This window comes from Chiloscyllium plagiosum, chromosome 12 (genome assembly GCF_004010195.1).
Source record: "Chiloscyllium plagiosum isolate BGI_BamShark_2017 chromosome 12, ASM401019v2, whole genome shotgun sequence".
Taxonomy (NCBI): Eukaryota; Metazoa; Chordata; class Chondrichthyes; order Orectolobiformes; family Hemiscylliidae; genus Chiloscyllium; species Chiloscyllium plagiosum.
Window position 1 is genome coordinate 69,035,080 of NC_057721.1, and position 20,357 is coordinate 69,055,436.

The 20,357-nt window shown below is 41.3% G+C and overlaps 1 protein-coding gene across 1 annotated transcript in view; it reads right to left on the reverse strand.

Annotated features, from left to right (window-relative positions):
* The window catches only part of LOC122555394 (Down syndrome cell adhesion molecule homolog), a 662,754-nt gene that overhangs the window by 14,635 nt on the left and 627,762 nt on the right, over positions 1-20,357 (reverse strand). The window contains exons 31-32 of the mRNA XM_043701363.1: positions 14,773-14,970; positions 6,534-6,836 (exon numbers count right to left, since the gene is read on the reverse strand). Of these exons, the coding sequence (XP_043557298.1) occupies positions 6,534-6,836; positions 14,773-14,970 (501 nt within the window). The remainder of the gene's footprint in view (positions 1-6,533; positions 6,837-14,772; positions 14,971-20,357) is intronic.

Below are 20,357 nucleotides of genomic sequence, written 5' to 3' on the forward strand. Positions count from 1 at the left end.
ATTTTACCAACAACCGTGGTTAGGCTAATTGGCCTATAATTTTTCATCTTTTGTCTTGATCCTTTCTTGAACAAGGGGGTTAGAACAGCGATCTTCCAATCATCCGGGTCTTTCCCTGACTCCAGTGACTTTTGCAAGATCTCAACCAATGCCTCCGCTATTTCCTCAGCCACCTCCCTCAGAACTCTAGGGTGTAACCCATCAGGGCCAGGAGATTTATCAATTTTAAGACCTTTTAGCTTTTCTAGCACTTTCTCTTTTGTAATGGCAACCATACTCAACTCAGCCCCCTGACTCCCTTTAATTGTTGGGATATTACTCATGTCTTCCACTGTGAAGACTGACGCAAAGTACTTATTAAGTTCTCCTGCTATTTCCTTATCTCCCATCACTAGGCTTCCAGCATCAGTTTGAAGTGGCCCAATGTCTACTCTTGCCTGTCGTTTGTTTCTTATGTATTGGTCCATGTTTGGACCAAAGCTGTAGTGAGATCAGAAGTCACGTGATCCTGGCGAACCTCAACTGAGTGTCATTGAGTAGGTTAATTATTTGCAACTGCCACTTGATGACACTACCAATGACCCCTTCCTTCTCTTTACTACAAAATGATTAGTGTAGACTGACAAGATGGTAATTGCCTGAGTTGGATTTGCCCTGCTTTTTGTGGACAGGACATACCTGGGCAAATTTCCACATTGTTGGATAGATACCATTGTCATAATTGTACTGCAACAGCTTTGCTCAGATAACAGCTACATCTGGAGCACAAGTCTTCAGTGCTATTATCGGAATGTCGTCAGGGCCCATAGACTTTACAATAGCTAGTGCCTTCAGCTCTTTCTTGATAATTTGGAACAAATTGAACTAACTGAAGGTGGTGCTAAGGAGAATTTTCCAGACAGTTGAGGCTTATTTATAGGTGGCAGAATTAAGTAAGTTTTAGATTGAAGTGTTTTACAGGGAAGTCCTTGGGGAGAGTAAGAGGTAAACCTAAGTGTATAACATACATTGTTAGACACTATATTGCTAAATTGATTTGTTTTATACACAACTAAGTTTATTTTGAGAAACCATGAGCAATCTTGTGGGGTATATCTATTTAGTTAAAACAAGATGCTTGGGTTTCTCTTTAAAGGTTAATGGTCCTTAACTAGATCATAATATTACAATTATGCGGTTTCGTGAACTCATCTAATGTTGACCATTTTACAGTCAGACATTAAAATAAGTGACTTTGGACTCAGTATTCCTGTGTCAGTGTAGTCAATATTCTATAATGCAAAGATCTTAAGAACAGTTGGAAATGAAATAAAGACCAATATTTTTAGAATGAACTCATTTTATTTGGATTCCTGAAGTGCGCCTTCATGGTTTCTTAAAACTGTAATGTGACTGATTACTGAAATTTAGCATAAAAGGATGGGAAACATGGAGAGAAAAATAATGTTTGAATGAAGAGGACTCAGGTCCCTGAAGGGATTAGTGGTGCATGCATTAGCAGGCTAATAAATGTCTTCTCCCTTTATTGGACAAATATTTAAGTACAGCAGCATCAATAAAGCAAACTTCCAAGAAAATCAAATACTGTAATCCATCAAACTATTCTGGTTCTTTAATTACTCTACCACCTCTGTCCTAACTGACAAATCTTTCCCAAAATGGCTGTTAGATGAGTTAAGATTGTCTCATTGAGATGCACCTTTGATATGTCAATGAGGTTAGCTGATAAAGTCAGTAATTGATAGCAATCTTAGATTTGAGGAACAAATGGAAGGAATTATGTAGTATCTTATAATGCCTTCAAAAGATCTCAAAATGCTTCTCACAATGAGCTAATGTGAGTGAAGTGTGTTTTTCTTTCACAAACAATGCTGTAGTCATTTGGTTACACACAACAATGAGTTGAATGATCAACAAGTATGGACTTTGCTAAGAAAGGAATGTTGGCCTGAGCTCAGCTCGTAGCTTTCACCTTTATCAGCGCCACGAGAACTGGAACCAAAGGAGTGTTCTGAGGAAGGGCCACCGGACAAATTTAATTTCTCTTCACAGATGCTGCCATACCTGCTGAGCTTTTCCAGCAACGTCAGTTTTTGTTAGGAACTGGAGGAGGCTGTTCAGCCACCTCAGCCTCTTTCACCATTGAGTTTGAAGATGGTTGGCTTGTTTTTTTCACTTTTGCCTTGGTCCCAAATCTTTAATAACACTTGCCTAACAAAATTCGAGCAAGCTAGTTTTGAAAAAGGAGTGGGAGAGTAAGTGGTGAGGGCAACATAAACATTTTGCAGAAGGATGTAGACAGATTATGTGGGCAAAAACTTGGCAGATAAAATATTGTGCTGGCAAATGTAGGTAATGCACTTTGGCAGGAAGAATAGAGAAGTTCAATTTTACTTGAATGGAGAAAAACTGCAGAAAACTACAGAACAGAGAGATTTGGGAGTCCTCATCCATGCATCATAAAAGACTAGCATTGAAGTGCAGTGGGTATTAGGGAAGGCAAATGGAACGTTGGCCTTTATTACAGAGGGAATGGAATATAAAAGTAGTCAGTTTGCTAAAACTAGATTAGAGTGGTGCTAGACAAGGCACTAGTCACACTACAGCTGGAATACTGTGAATAGTTTTGGGCCCCCTATCTAAGAGAAGATATATTGGTACTGGAGGTAGTCTTGAGAAAGTTCATTCAGCTAATTCCAGGTTTGTAGCGAGGTACAAGGACAGGTTATGAGTAGGTTGAGCCTACATTCATTGGTATGTAGAAAAATAAGAGGCAACTTATTGAAACCCTACAAAATCCTTAGGGGACTTAACATAATAGATGTGGAAACGCCATTTTAACCTTGTGGGAGATCTAAGATCATGGGAAATAATCTCTGAATCAGGGATTTCACATCTAAGACAGATGAAAAGGAATTTCTTCTCTTAGCTGGTAGTGAATCTGTGGAATTCTTTACCACTGAGGCTGCTAAGACTGGGTCATTAAATCTATTCAAGGCTAAGATACTGATTTTTAATCATTAAGGAAACTAAGGGTTATAGAGAAAAGGCAGGAAAGTGGAGTTGAGGATTATCTGATCAACTGTGATCCCATTGAATGATGCAACAGATTCAATGGACTGAATGGCCTAGTTTTGCTCCTATGTCTTATGGTTTGTTGTATCAGTTCTGTAATTGATCTCATGTCCACAGGGATTTGAATTAATAAGGGAATGGCCCTTCCAACAATGTAGCATTTGGCTGAGTGTCAATGGTGAGTAATCGCTCAAATCTTACCAAGTTCCTCATTCAAAGACATAAGGACAACTCAATGAAGGCTGTAGAAGGAATCGAGCAATTCCTTGAAAAACAGGAGGTGGACACTAATAAAATTCACGAGATCTTAATAAATGTTAGTCTTATTTGTAGATACACATTCTGGGAGCTAGGTTGACAATAACATCACAAAGTGAAAGTCAAAATATCTACAGGTGGATGGGAAAAATTATTTTCCTGCAAGAAGTGGCTATAAACTTTGTAACTTGTGGTGGAAATAAATTCAGTGGTGATTTTGGAAAGGTAACTGGATAATACCAAAAGGAAAAGAGTTGCAAGGAAAGATGAAAAGTACAAATGAACTAAATTGATCTTTAAAGGAGTGGGTGCAGACCTGATGGCCAAATGGCCTCCTTTTGTGCTTTACTATTCTATGATTCTGTTATTCCAGTTCAAAGTCTCACCTAATTGACAACTATTCCCAAAGTGCAGTCCTCCCTCAGGATAAAGTATCATTATAGATTAGGAGCTGCACGTTCCATGCTGTGTTTTTTCTCTTCCATTAACACTGAAGAACTTTCTAATATTGAATTCATTCTAATGTTAAAAATGAACTCTTTCTAAATATCTCCTAACAGGAAATCAAGAGTTGCAAATGAATGACAAGGTGTTTTGATAAAGTACACAGGAAAAGAATACTCCCACTGCTGAGAGGGTCAGTGACCATATGATGTGGGTTTGCAGGTGCAGCAGGTAATTAAGGAAGCAAAGGGAGTATTGTCCTTCATTGCTGGAGGGCTGGAGTGTAAAAGCAAGGAGGTTGTGCTGCAGCTATATAGGGTGCTGGTGAGGCTACACCTGGAGTACTGTATACAGTTTTGGTCTCCTTATTTGAGAAAGGATACACGGGGGGTACAGAGGAGGTTCTACAATGAGAGACTGAGTAGACTGGGATTATATTCACTGGAATTTAGAAGAATGAGGCGGGATCTTATAGAAACATGTAAAATTATAAAGGAAATAGATGAGACAGAAGCAGGGAGGTTGTTTCCACTGGTAGGTGAAGCTAGAACTAGGGGCATAACGTCTAAATAAAGGGGAGCAGATTCAGGACTGAGTTGAGGAGGAACTTCTGAACGCAAAGGGTTGTGAATCTATGGAATTCCCTGCCCAGTGAAGCAGTTGAGGTCATCTCATTGAATGCTTTCAAGGCAAAGATAGATTTTTAAAATGTAAAGGAATGAAGGATGGTTGAGTGGAACTGAGTCTAAGAAAAGATCAACCATGATCTTATTGAATGGTGGAGGAAATTTGGTGGGCCGTATGGCCTACTCCTGCTCCTAGTTCTTATGTTTGAGAGAACTTCAATTAGAAACCAGAGATAAGATGAGGAGAAATGATTTTACTTGGTGCACTGTCATAAATGAGTGAAATTAGATTCAATTGTAACGGTATAAGCACCAAAGGCTGATTGGCCTCCTTGTGTGTTGTATAATTCGATGCTACACTGTGTGTTCTGAGTAACTGCCCTGTGAAGTGATTAGATTGGAAATAACTTCAACAAAATACATGACTAAAATATTCTGGGGAGAAGTAGTTTTGAAAGAGGTTAAGCAAGCAAGATTGATAGATAAAATATATATTGTGACATGCTCATTAATGACACCCTTATGGCCAAACATTGCTACTGCTTCAGAGACATTGATCCACAGACAGGGCTATCATTAGTTTCGCAGCAGAGAACATGAATGCCTGAGGTGAGTGTTGTACTTGCAGACTCTACTGTTTGACTGAGTTTGCAACAGCAATGTGACAACAGCAGAAACAGTGTTTGAAGAAAAACAAGTTCTTCTCTTTCTCTTTGCTGATGGCAAAAGGTGCTGACCAGAAACCTGTGAGAAAATTAGATCTTGCTCTCCTGATAGCTATGTAATGCCCAGTAATCATATTGAGCCCTTTGTTTGTTTAAAACTTACAGATGTTTAAATTCCATTCATTCTCACTCCACTCTGGTCAGGTCAAGGAATGGGAGTGGAGAGCACAATAATTCTGGTGCAGCACAATAATTGATCATCTAAAGATTGAAATTATTCAGATCTGAAGTCTGAATGATCCTAGTTACACACCAGGGAAAGTTGTCTACTTGGCATCAAAAAATTTCCATCAGATGTCTGCGGATTAAACTCATTGAATTCTCTAGTTCGCCAAGGATGGTCCACATGCAGGTCACTAACTCATCATGAATACCCACATGTACATCATTAATTCACCATGGATACCCACATGTACATCACTAATTCACTATGGATACCCACATGTCCATCACTAACTCACCATGGATACCCATATGTACATCACTAATTCACCATGGGTATCCACATGTCCATCACTAACTCACCATGGATACCCACATGTACATCACTAATTCACTATGGATACCCACATGTCCATCACTAATTCACCATGGATACCCACATGTACATCACTAATTCACCATGGATACCCACATGACCATCACTAACTCACCATGGATACCCACATGTACATCACTAATTCACTATGGATACCCACATGACCATCACTAACTCACCATGGATACCCACATGTACATCACTAACTCACCATGGATACCCACATATACATCATTAATTCACCATGGATACCCACATGTACATCTCTAATTCACCATGGATACCCACATGTACATCACTAACTCACCATGGATACCCACATGTACATCACTAATTCACTATGGATACCCACATGATCATCATTAATTCACCATGGATACCCACATGTACATCACTAACTCATCATGGATACCCACATATACATCATTAATTCACCATGGATACCCACATGTACATCTCTAATTCACCATGGATACCCACATGTACATCACTAACTCACCATGGATAACCACATGTCCATCACTAACTCACCATGGATAACCACATGTCCATCACTAACTCACCATGGATACCCACATGTACGTCACTAACTCATCATGGATACCCAGATGTATGTCACTAATTCACCATGGAAGATTTCATTGAAGATCAGAACTACATTCATCTTAATACCACAAGAGATCAGGTATCAGTACTAAACAGCAGATTTGAATTTGAAAGTGAATTGAAGTTTGAATTCTCAATCTAACATTTAAACTCGGTGTAAGACTAAAGCTGAAGCTAATTGACTTATTGTTGTTGAACCTTTGCCAATCATTGGCAGATAGTGAGACATTTAAGGTACATTTTCAAGGCACTGTGACATACCTGGTCGATGTGCTTTGGGCACTGCCATGTTTGCAACCCTTCCTGCATCCTGAGGTTTCGGTGGTGATGCAGTAAACCTGCAGATGCCCGATTCTGAAGGTGTGCTGGATGTTAAGCTGTCTGTGTACTCATTGGTCCCAGCTGTCAGCTGCTCCGAAGATGTATCCGATATGAAGCATTCCGTGATTGTAAACTTGGCATGCCTCAACTGCTCCTCCATCTTGGCATGTTCATAAGCACGTGCCAGCTCCTCATATGTGGAGGAGGCACTCTCTGTGGAGACCATGCTACTGCGTGCTCTGTCTAACAGGAGAGAACATTACTCAGTACAAAACCAAACTCCAATTTTCACAGTGTGAAAGTTAGTTTCTGATGGAATGTGTAAGTTAGAGGGTTCTCTTAGATGCTTTCTCATCTCCATCTAATTCCTGAGATCTGCTGCCCCTAGTGGATAGACATGGAGGTGGCATGCAGGCATCAGGTGGCATGGGAGTGTTGGAAGGGTAGAGACAGCGGAGACTGAGGGGTATGTTCAAGTGCCTCACAATCTGTTATAAAAAGGGTCCAAAGTTCCAGAGAATGGAGGCAATTCTTTTAACCAGGCTACCTCACTTCTGAGCTATCTCTGGAGGTCACAGTTCCAACCCCAGCTCCCAATTGCATGTCCAGAGCAAAGATTACATGTATGGGGTCATACCCATAGTGATGGATATGCTAGGTTTCTCAAGGTAAGCTTCTCAACTCTGTGGTGAAAATCCAGGCGCCAGTATTCACATTCCCAATTTCTGCCCCATTTTTCCCCAAAGGCCAAAGAATAAACAGTGAGGAAATTGGGCTTTAAACTCTTTGTAAGTCCCAGGATATGCCTTGGCTGTAAATTGTGTGATTCTGGAAATCATTTGCAAAGGCTGTGTAAACATTGGAGAGAGTCTACAGGAGATTTACTCGAGTCATAGGGCTGTACAGCACAGACACAGGCCATTCAGTCCAACTTGTTCATGCAGACCAGGTATTCTAAATAGATCTAGTTCCATTTGCCAGCAATTGGCCCATATCCCTCCAAACTCTTCCTATTTGCATACCCAACTAGATCTTTTAAATCTTGTGATTGTACCAGCCTCTCACACTTCCTCTGGCAGCTCATTCCACCATCCTATACATGAAGAAGTTGTCCCTCATGTCCCTTTTAATTATTTTCCCTCTCACCTTAAACCTATGACCTCTAGTTTTGGACTCCCACACTTCAGAGAAAAGACTTTGTCTATTTATCCTATCCATGCCCCTCATGATTTTATAAACCTCTATAAGGTCACCCCTCAGTCTCCGACACTCCAGGGAAAACAGCCCCAGCCTATTCAGCCTCTCCCTATAGCTCAAGTCCTCTAACCCTGGCAACATCCTTGTAAATCTTTTCTGAACCTTTCCAAATTTCACAACATGCTTCCTATTACAGGGAGACCAGAATTGCATGCAGTAAAACTAAAAGTGGCCCAATCAATGACATATACAGCTGCAATGTGATCTCCCAACTCCTATACTCAGTGCATTGACCAATAAAGGCAAGCATACACCTTCTTTACTATCCTATCTACCTGCAGCTCCACTTTCATGGAACAATGAACCTGCACTCCAAGGTCTCATTGTTCAACAACACTCCCTAGGACCTTACCATTAAGTGTATACATCTTGCCCTGATTTGCCTTTCCAAAACGCATCACCTCAAATTTATCTGAATTAAACTCCATCTGCTACTCCTCAGCCCATTGGTCTACCTGCTCAAGATCTCATTTTAATCTGAGGTAACCTTCTTTGCTGCCCACTACATCTCCAATTTTGGTGTTATCTGCAAACTTACTAACTATATCTCTTGTGCTCACGTCCAAATAATTTATATAAATGACGAAAAGCAGTGGACCCAGCACCAATTCAAAGGGGTAATTTGTGATGAATGGCTGCTTTCTGGACCAAAGTGAAATATCGGGCTGGAGTTTCTGTAGAGTTGGAATCTCAAGCATCTCCGGCCCTTATTTTTGTTTTTAGAAAAGAAGGAAGCTCCACATTTCTGAGGAGATTCTGTTTGGCTTTTCCTCAGAAATGTTGCACTTCCATTCTGACAATGCCTTTGTAGCACTGCTACTGTCAAAGAGTGTAAGGCAAGTGTGAGGAGCTCTTGTGGTCATGGTGGTGTCCTTACTTTTGAAAGAGGGGGCCTGGATCCAAGGGGGATGATGGCCTTGTGGGATTATCACTGAAGTGTTAATCCAGACACCCAGGAACATTCTGGGGACCTGGGTTCAAATCCCACCATGGCAGTTGGTGGAATTTGAATTCAGTAAAAAAAAAACTCTGGAGACAAAAGATCATCATGAATCTATTGTTGAATTTCAGGGGAGGAAAAAAAAACATCTGGCCCACTCATCCTCTTTAGGGAAGGAAACTGCTGTACCTACTTGGTCTGGCATACAGTCCAGACAAACAGCGATGTGGTTGACTCTTAACTGCCCTCTGGGTAATTAGGGATGGGCAATAAATGCTGGCCTAGCCAATGGCACCCTCATCCTGTGAATGAATAAAAAAAAGTCCCATCAACTTCCAGATGCATAATGACACAAACAAACAAGTTGATTAGGAAATATCTTTGTGGTAACTGTGCTGGGAGGGTTTGGTGCCTGATGGGTAGGGGGAGGGAATGATGCCAGCTAGGTAGGGTGACAGCTGGGGAGTGAGTTTATGCACCATGGGTAGGATGCCAAATAGGCTGCATCTAGGGCATCAGGAAACAGACTGCCAGCTGGGTAGGATGCCAGGATGTAAGCTGAGGGGTAGGTTTCCAGGATACAAGTTGGTAAGTGATGCAGAGTTTGTGGGTTGATTTGGGGGCTGGGAGAAATCGGGTCTGGTGTGGAAGGTGGGTGTCAAGTATGGCACCTGGTGCTTTAGATCTGGGGTGAGCTGTGTCAAGTTGATGAGAGAATGAAACAATTTTAGAGAGAGTGCAGAGAGATATAGATCTCTTCATGTTGTGCACAAACCTTTGAAATTGGTAGGACAGGTTAACAAAATAACTCATTTGGAATCCTGGGTTTGCAATAGCATTGAGACTAGTTTGGCAGGGGTATGGGAATCTAAAGGGAGACTCTGAGCTAGCTAGAGTGGTGACGGCTAAGTACAAAGACAATCAAGACAGTAAATAAAAAGCAAGAGGCAGCTGAGTGATGTTAGACTAAGATGAGTGGAAACCAGGTACTGACAGAAAAAAATTGCTTACAGACAAAGGCTCTTCTGGGGCATGTGTTAGGATTCAAAAAGAAGGTATCAAAACTCACATAGAGGCGCTTTACCTGAATGCTCGCAGTATTCAAAACAAAGTAAATAAGTTGACCACACAAATCATTGCGAATGGGCAGAACTTAGTGGCCATTACAGAGACTTGGTCGCAGGGAGGTCACAGCTGGGAGTTAAATATCCAGGGGTATCTGACTAATCAGAAGGGCAGATGGGAAGGAAGGGGAGGTAGTAATATTTAAGGATGACATCAGGGTGGTCATGAGAGATGATATCGGCTCTACAGAGAAGAAGGCTGAATCAATGTGTGTGGAAATTAGAAATAGCAAGGGGGAAAATGTCACTGATAGGCATACCCTATAGGCCACCAATAATAACATCATGGTAGGGTGGGCAATAAACAAAGAAATAATTGATGCATGTAAAAATGGCACTTATCATGGGAGATTTTTATCGACATATTGATTGGTCAAATCAAGTCATTCAGGGCTACTTTGAGGAGGAGGAGCAGGAGAATTGACATTTCACGCAAAAGCCCTTCATCAAATGGCCATTCCTGATGAAGGGCTCTTGCCTGACACGTTGATTCTCCTGCTCCTTGGATGCTGCCTGACCTGCTGTGGTTTTCCAGCACCACACTCTCGACTCTAAACTCCAGCACATGCAGTCCTCACTTTCGCCCAGCTTTGAGGAGGAGTTCATTGAATGTATCCACAACAGTTTCCTTGAACAGTATGTAATGGAACCTACATGGGAGCAAGCTATCCAAGATCTGATCCGGTACAATGAGACTGGAATAATTAATGATCTCTTAGTTAGGGACGCTCTCGGACAGAATGCTCACAGTATGGTTGAATTTAAAATAAGGATGGAGGGTGAGAAGGTAAAATCCAATACCAGTGTCTTGTGCTTAAACAAAACAGACTACAATGGGATGAAGGAGGAATTGGCTAAGGTAGACTGGGAGCAAAACCTATGTAGTGTGACAATTGAGGAACAGTGGAGGACTTTCAAAGCAATTTTTCACAAATGATCGGCAAAATGATATACCGAAGAAAAGGAACCAGGAAAAGGGATAATCAGCCACGTGTAACTAAGGAAATAAAGAAGGGCATCAAACTGAAAGCTAATGCATACAAAGTGGCAAAGATCAGTGAGGAACTTGAGGATTTGGAAATCTTTAAAGGTCAACAGAAAGCCATGACAAAAATTATATAAAGCAAGTTAAGATAGATCATGAGCTCAGAATATAAAAACAGATAGCAAATATTTCTACAAATATATAAAACAAAAAAGGATGGCTGAGATAAACATTGGTGCTTTAAAGGATGAGAAGGGGGATTTAGTAATGGAATATGAGGAAATGGCTGAGGCATTAAACAGGTATTTTGTGTCGGTCTTCACAGTGGAAGACACAAATAACACACCAACAATTGAAGACAAAGAAGCTATGGCAGGTGAGGACTTATAAATAATCATTATCACTAAAGAGGTGGCGTTGGGCAAACTAATGGGGCTAAAGGTAGACCAATCTCCTCGCCCTGATGGAATGCATCCCAAGGTACTAAAAGAGATGGCAGTGGAAATGCAAATGCGCTCTTGGTAATTTACCAAAATTCACTGGACTCTGGGGCAGTTCTGGCAGGTTGGGAAACAGCAAATGTGATGCCGCTGTTTAAAAAGGAGGTAAACAGAAGGTGGGCAACTTTAGGCCTGTTAGCTTAACTTTTGTAGTGGGAAAATGCATGAAGGAAGAAATAGCGAGACATCTTGATAGCAATTGTCCCATCAGGCAGACACAGCATAGGTTCATGAAAGGTAGGTCATGTTTAACTTATTTACTGGAATTCTTTGAGAATATTCCAAGCATGGTGGACAATGGGGAACGGATGGTTGTGGTGCATTTGGGTTGCCAGAAGCATTGGCAAGGTGCCACACAGAAGGCTGCTGCATAAGATAAAGGTACACACTGTATTGGGTAATGTATTAGCATGGATAGAAGGTTGATTAACTAACAGAAAGCAAAGAGTGGGGATAAATGGGTGTTTTTTCTGATTGGTGATCAGTGATGAGAAGTGTGCCTTGGGGATCAGTGTTGGGACTGCAATTATTTTACAATCTACACAGATGATTTGGAGTTAGGGACCAAGTGTGGTGTGTCGAAGTTTGCAGATGATGCTGAGAAGAGTGTTGGAGCAAAGTGTGCAGAGGATGCTGAAAGTCTGAGGAGGGATATAGATAGTTTGAGTGAGTGGGCAAGGGTCTGGCAGATAGAATACAATGTTGGTAAATGTGAAGTCATCCATTTTGGTAGGAATTGCAGAGAAATGGACTAAGTTTAAATGGTTGGAGTCAAAACGTGTAGCGCTGGAAACGCACAAAAGATCAGGCAGCATCTGAGGAGCAGAACATTCGACGTTTTGGGCATAGGCCCTTCATCAAAAAAATTGCAGCATGCTGCTGTGTAGAGGGACCTGAGTGTCCTTGTGCATGAATCACAAAAACTTGGTTTGCAGGCGCAGCAGGTAATTAAGAAGGCAAATGGACTTTTAAAAATAAGGATGTTACATTGCGGCTCTATAGGGTGCTGGTGAGGCCACATCCAGAGTATTGTGTGCAGTTTTAGTCTCTTTTCTTGACAAAGGATGTACTGGTATAGGAGGGGGTGCAGAGGAGGTTCATTAGGTGTATTCCACAATTGAGAGGGTTGGCATATGAGGAGTAGACAGGGACTGTACTCATTGGAATTTAGAAGAATGAGGGGTGATTTTATAGGAGCATACCAAATTATGAAGGGAATTGATAAAGATAGAAACTGGCGGGTGGAACTAGAACTAGGGGGCATAGCCTCAAAATTAGAGGCAGCACATAGAACTAAGTTGAAGGAAAACTTATTTTCCCAAAGGGTTAGGAATCTGTGGAATTTCCTGCCCAGTGAAGCAGTTGAGGCTAACTTATTGAATGTTTTTAAGGCAAAGATAGGTAGATCTTTGAACAGTAAAGGAATTATGGGTTATGGTGAGCGGGTGGGTAAGTGGAACTGAGTCCATGAAAAGATCAGCCATGATTGTATTGAACAGCAGAGCACACCGAATGGGCCAAATGGCCTACTCCTGCTGCTGTTTCTTATGTTCTTACGTACATGCACATAAGACATTACATCTGGCAGGACAGGAGGAGAAAGTGGATAATAGTGTGTCTTGGGCTTTGTTAATAGGGACATAGAATAAACGAACAAGGAGATTATGCTGAATTTAGAACCCCTACAGTGTAGAAGCAGGCTAATCATCTCATTGAGTCCACACCAACCCTTTGAAGAGCATCCTACCCTGACCCACCTCATCCCTGTAACCCTGCATTTCCCATGGCCAATCCACCTAGTTTGCACATCTTTCAACTGTGGGAGGAAACCAGAGCACCTGGTCTCTGTGGAGTTTGCATGTTCTCCCTGTGTCTGCATAGGTTTCCACCAGGTGCTCTGGTTTCCTCCCACAGTCAAAAGATGTGCAAACTAGGTGGATTGGCCATGGGAAATGCAGGGTTACAGGGATGAGGTGGGTCAGGGTAGGATGCTCTTCAAAGGGTTGGTGTGGACTCAATGGGATGATTAGCCTGCTTCTACACTGTAGGGATTCTAAATTCAGTATAATTTCCTTGTTCGTTTATTCTATGTCCCTATTAACAAAGCCCAAGACAAACTATTATCCACTTTCTCCTCCTGTCCTGCCAGTTGAAATGTCTTATGTTCATGTACGTAAGAACATAAGAAACAGCAGCAGGAGTAGGCCATCTGGTCCATCCGGTGTGCTCTGCTGTTCAATACAATCATGGCTGATCTTTTCATGGACTCAGCTCCTCTTACCCACCCGCTCACCATAACCCATAATTCCTTTACTGTTCAAAGATCTACCTATCTTTGCCTTAAAAACATTCAATGAGATAGCCTCAACAGCTTCACTGGGCAGGAAATTTCACAGATTCATAACCCTTTGGGTAAAGAAGTTTCTCTTCAACTTATTTCTATGTGCTGCCCCTTATTTTGAGGCTACACTCCTAGTTCTAGTTCTGTCCTCCAGTGGATACACCCTCCATGTTTCTAGCTTATCTATTCCCTTCATAATTTGATATGTTTCTTTCAAACCACCCCTCATTCTTCTAAATTCCAATGAATATAGTCAACTAAGGCTGGAATCAAACCTGGATCTCTAGCACTGTGAGGCAGCAGTGCTAACCACTGAGCCACCCCAAATTGTATAAGGCACTTGTTATATCTCAGCTGCAATATAGTGTGCAGTGCTGGGAGCCACACTATATGAAGGATGTGAACACATTGGAGAGAGCACAGCAGAGGGTTATGATACAGCAGTTCCAACGCTGAGTACTCAGTAAGAAATGCACAGCAATGTCAATCTAGATTTTTGTGCTCAGTGGCTTGGAATGGGATTTGAACTTGGTGCCATTCAGAAAAGTACAGCAGTGGTTATAGGATAATGTGACTTGTTCTGTGGTTGTGAAGGATGCTATAAGAATGTAAGACTTTCGTTTTCGGAGAAGTGTGGCATTATAGTGACAAACTCAGCACACTGTAAATGAGCTAATAATGAGACTAGCTGCAGCTGCTGCTGACCTCTCGGTCTGTTCAGCAGCACTGGGCTATGCTGTCGAAAACATTTCAAATTATAGTCCATATGAGTCATAAAAACCGTCCTGTTAGTAATGCAGGGGGGAGTCATTTCTTGTGTGTAAAAGACAGGAAGCCCATATGGTCCCCATTATTTTGCTGCCTGATATTCATTTATCATTTCTGCATGCAAAGGAAGTCCTATCAACTCCCTCAACCGCCCTTTCTATGTTTTATACTCTTGAAAAATCATCGAGCATCATCTACTGGATAATGATTTCCTCCATTGGGGGAGGGATGATGGAAAGCTTCTGTGCAAGAGTGCAGTAATACCTGTGTCCTGAGATGGACTGACACTGTAGCTGTCACTTTCCTTATCAACAGATCCCGCAACATGTGGTGTTGGCATTCTCCAGTCAGTTGTTAGCGTGTGAGCAGATACGGTTGGGTGGGGTCTGTTCAGTGTCCACTGGCTGGAGTACCTATTGCGAGCTGATGGAACTCCCTTCACAGTCCTGCGGGCTGTGGGATCTAAAGATCACAAAATTCAGAAAATGAACACCACTGGTCAACAGAAGCTGAATGTCACGATGTGTCTAATTTCTGAGGATGGTGGAAGTCTGCCATCTCTGTATCTCAATAACAAGAATCCAAATTGGACAGCTTTGCAACTCATCATTCATTCTAATTGCACAGTAGTACATTTTCAGCACTCATAGCTCTTATCATGTCTGTTTCAATCTCTGCTGAAAAGACTATAGTCTGGGACAATATACAGCATTCACAATCCAATTGAACTGTGTAATCACTGCAGACATAAACCCTGAAATTACACTTGATGGTTCCTTATGGCGTTTATTTGTAAGTTACAGTGCAGCTTTAGGGTCACTTACTGTGCATAGTTTGACGGTAGATGCCTTTCATTGAAGGCATACGAGATTGCATCTAAGTGTGTTTTTGAACAATTTCACTCTGTAGACCACGGCCTGTAGAGATCCTTTCAAGGATAACTTAATAAGATTCATGTATATGAGCTTTTACAGAACTTGCAGTGCAACCTTTGTTTTACTGGGGGCTCAAAACGGGCACAAATGCTCTAACTGTATCAGCAAAGATGTTAATCCTTGAATACTTGTTTCCGGTTGGTCCTGAAATTCCAACTTGTTTTGCCTACTTCAATGTAGCGGGTGGGGGAATTCTGGCTGGTATTCAGTATGCACTTCCTGACTGTCATATTGCAGCTTTAAGAGGCCCCTTGGATCCCCAAAAAAACAGGTGCCAAATGTGGTTGGATTTCAAAGTCAAGCTGTTATTCAGTTTATGTGACATTTGTATAATTTACAATCTGATCTTCACAACAAATTGGCGTAATTGTTAATACAGACCTTTAATGCTATTCCACACTTATTTTTCTCCATGCTCTCATAAAAAATTCACAGAAACGACTCTGTTATTTTCCAAAGCATTCTGAATTATTTACATCTAATTAAACTGCAATGATCATCATTTTAAACAATGCGGCATTCCCTCATGCAGATCTGCAGTGAGAGATCTAATGCACCGCAGGCTTGAAAATTACAAGCAAAATTAAAATACTTTCAACTTTGGTATTCCTATCTTCCATCATAAATGACTTATTCAAAATCTTTCCCCAGCTAAAATGCCTTTTCTTTTTCCTGCTGAACTAAGCAGGTTATATCAAAGGGCTCACTGATGTGTGCTTATTAAAATTCCTTTGAAACAGTGAATGAAAAGGATGGTGCTGGTATTTAGAGCTTTAGGTAGCTGAGTCATTCGAAACTGAAACAGGTTTTTATGGAGGGAGGCTGATGGAAAATGGACACAATTCAGGTCTTCAGGATCCTGGGAGGCACTGATAATGTGGATGCGAGATGGTTATTTGACTTTGACTGTGAGAGTAGAACTAGAGGAGAATTAGAGGATGCACTGTGAAAATTAGGAGCTCAATTAACACTTTTCCCCACTGGGTCGTGGACAGAGTCCAAGTAAAAACAGTTAACACATACATTTTTGTGCACACACATACTCACACTTAGCAGGTCTAGCAAAATTATTGATAAATGTTTGGATACTAAATGAATCAAAGGACATAGGGATTGTGCAGGAAGGTGGGATTGGCCCAGAAGACCAGCTGTGCTCTGGTTGAATAGCAGAGCAGGCACAGAGAGCTCCTATTTCTTCTGCTTTTATCTGCAATTAACCAAAGTTCCTTTAACATTCGAAACAGCACTGTGGTTGTACCTGCACCACGTAGATTGCAGTGATATCAAGCAGGCGGCTCACTGCTACCTTCCAAGGGCACTAAATGCTGGCCTAACCACGAACATCTAACCAAACAAGAAAAATGGGAATCAACTGGTATAGATTTTACAGCTGAAGACCTTTCCCAAGACTGGAAGATATTGTATATATAAATACACACACACACACTCTCTCTCTCTCTCTCTCACTCTCTCTCAAGCATACACATACAGATATAAGTCTATGGAGTGAATTTGTATTTGCAGAATTATATATGCAGCTACATTCTTTTTTGCTCAAAAAATGCACAATCTGTAGGCAGTCAATGCATCCAATTCAAACAATATAATATTTTGTAAATTCCACTTTGGAAATAGAACCAGTCTGACTCTAACCTCATACCTTTAATGTATTGTCTGAGCTGAAATGTCACCTTCCATTTATAAAACCTTACGTAATCTCGAGAATGTGACTTAAAAGAAGTTCTGGGATTTGCATATTAATGAACTGAAACCTGCAACCCATTCTAAAAGATGAAAGACTTAACAACAATCTAGGTTTGTTCAGCATATCATTTCAGTTACATGACGCTGTAACCTTTTGCTATAAATTCTGTGTCTTATGGTCCTGCACCACAACTACCTGAAGAAGGAGCAGCACTCTGAAAGCTAGTGCTTCCAAATACACCACACTCTCTCCCACACACACACTTACTCACACTCACACATACGCACACACCAATGAAGTGTTTGAACATTCTGCAAGAGATGATTAAATCGCAGAAATGATCTTAACGGGAGAGGGAAAGATTATTAATTGAAGGCGTTATAGGGCTGGAGGGAAAGGTAAATGGAATCACAAAGAACTGACAAGGTTGGTTATACTACAGAGGCTTGTGGTCGGATGAGCGAACAGCAGGGTGACAACTGGAAAGTAAATCACTCTGGCAGTGTGCAGGCAAAAGGATCCCCAACCTCAGAATGTAGCTCAGGGGTTCAAATGGTTGGGTCTGGAATCCACAATCAGATTGATTCATATAATCTAAGGAAGGGCAGGGTCCACTTCTAGTTCCATTTTATCCATACAGTATGGAAGTAGGCCATTCAGCCCATCCAGTCCACACCAACCCTCCAAACAGTATCCCACCAGACTGACCCAATAGCCTTGCATTTTCTATAGCTGGGACGCTAAATGTCTTCAAGGCAGAAATTGATAAATTCTTGATGTCACAAGGAATAAAGGGCTACGGGGAGAATGCGGGTAAGTGGAGTTGAAATGCCCATCAGCCATGATTGAATGGCGGAGTGGACTCGATGAGCCGAATGGCCTTACTTCCGCTCCTATGTCTTATGGTCTTATGGTCTTATAGCCAATCCACCTAACCTGGACTGTTTGGACTGTGGGAGAAAACCACAGCATCCACAGGACATAGGGTAGAATGTGCAAATCCACACAGATTGTCGCCTGAGGCTGGGATTGAACCAAGGTCCTGGGCACTGTGCGACAGCAGTGCTAACAACTCAGCCATCGTCCCACCTCCATAATTCCCATTCTTCCTTTTATTGGACATTCATTTTCTTTCTGGGCACACACACACACATGACAAATGCCCATAATACACTTAGGCATACCACTGAAGGATGGTACCACACCTCCAGTCATCACTTGTGGAGCCTCACCTCTGATGGAGAGGGCACTGCTTTCGAAGACAGAGAAAAACCAGAATGCAATTAGCAAAAAATCTTTTCCTCCACAACTCTCTAACAATCTCACTGCAGTGGCTCACAGTGTCAATTGTTCATTGAAAATTGATGCAGTGTTCTTTCTCTCTCTCTTTCCTTGCCCCCTGGGGCAAGCAAGAATGAATTAAGAACTGCAATGTTCTGCTATTGATCTCAGATGAACCTGCAATACGGTGATGTGTAAGGATCAGAGCATTAACCTGAGAATTGTAAACGTGAGTAGAAATTACGATAGCTTCTCCTGTCGGTTCCTAAGGATTCTTTGTGAAAGTTAATCGCAAGGGGGTGGGCTTGAAGTCCTGCTGCTCTCTTATTTTAAAACGACTTTTGCTATTTGGTGACTGCCAGGCTTTTGACAAAACAACTTTCATCTGAGACAATAGAGATAAAGCGTGCCATTCTCTATATAATGGAATTACATGCTGCAAAACTTGGTGGCTCTTGTGATTTCAGTTAATGAGGCAATAATTACTGAGGAGATTGGACAAGTGCCTGTAGGAATAAGAGGGCAATAATAGTAGGAAACTTTAACTATCCCAATGTTAACTGGGTTTTAAACAATGTAAGGGGCATTAAGGATGAAAGGTTTATGTACTGTGTCCAGGAAATTTATTTTAAAGAATACATGACAAGCCCAATGAGAGGAAACACAATTGTGGATTTAATTTTGGAAAATGAAGCTGCACAAGTGGGTGAAATGACAGTGGGTGGCTATATTGAGGATAGTGACCACAATTCTGTTAGATTTAGTCTTATTGTAGACAGAGATAAATCAGGTTTTATCTTGGGGAAGGCAAATTTTACAAAACTGCGAAGTGATTTGACTGAGGAGCACTGGATAGGGTTGCCAAAGGATAAACTCAGTGGAAAACCAGTGGGAGGCACTAAAATATGAGATTATTAGGGCACAAAGCAGACAAGCCCCCTTCAAAAATAAGAATGCTACTGCCAAATCTAGGTTGTCTAGAAAAATACAGGGGAAGATTAAACAGAAAAAGAGAGTTTATGATAGTCACAAAAAAACTCAACACTGCAGGTAGCCTAGAGGAAGCACAGGAATCAAGTAAAACACAAGGCAATTAAAGAGAGGCTATTAGAAAAATATTAGCAAGCAAGACAAAGGAAAACCCAAAGATGTTTTATCATTATATAAGGAGCAAAAGGATAGTTAAGGAAAAGTAGGACCTATCAGAGATGAAGAAGAGAACTTGTGTGAAGATGCAGAGAATATGGGAAGGATTTTAAATTATCTTTTCGTCTCCGTATTCATAAAGGAAAGGATCATGTGGGTACAGGAATCCAAGAGGAGCAGTGTGAAATATCGGACAAAATAATCAAAATGAGAGGTGAAGTATTAGAGGAAGTGGAATCTTAAAAGTGGATAAATCACCAGGACCAGATAGGTTGTTCCCCTGGCATATTGATGGTCAGGGAGGAAATAACAGATGATCTGGGGATTATTTTCCAATCTTCACTAGACACAGGTGAGGTATTGGAGGACTGGAGGAATGCAAATGTGGTTCCATGTTTGTAAAGGAAATATCAAACAATTGTAGGCCAATTAGTCTTATTTTAGTGGTGGGTAAATTGTTGGAATCGATCCTGAGAGATCATATAAACTGTCACTTAGAAAGGCATGGACTAGTCAGGGATAGTCAACATAGCTTTGTGAAGGGATGGTTATATCTTACAAATTTGATTGAATTCTTTGAGGAAGTGACATGGAGGATCAACGAGGGTTCTGCAATGGATGGTGTCTACATCGAATTTAGTAAGGCATTTGACAAGGTCCCACATGGTAGGCCCAGTTAAAAAAAGTAAAAGCCCAAGGGATACACGGTAATGTGTCAAATTGGATCATTGGCTGAGAAACAGAAAACAAAGGCTAATGGTTGATGGCTGCCCTTGTGAATA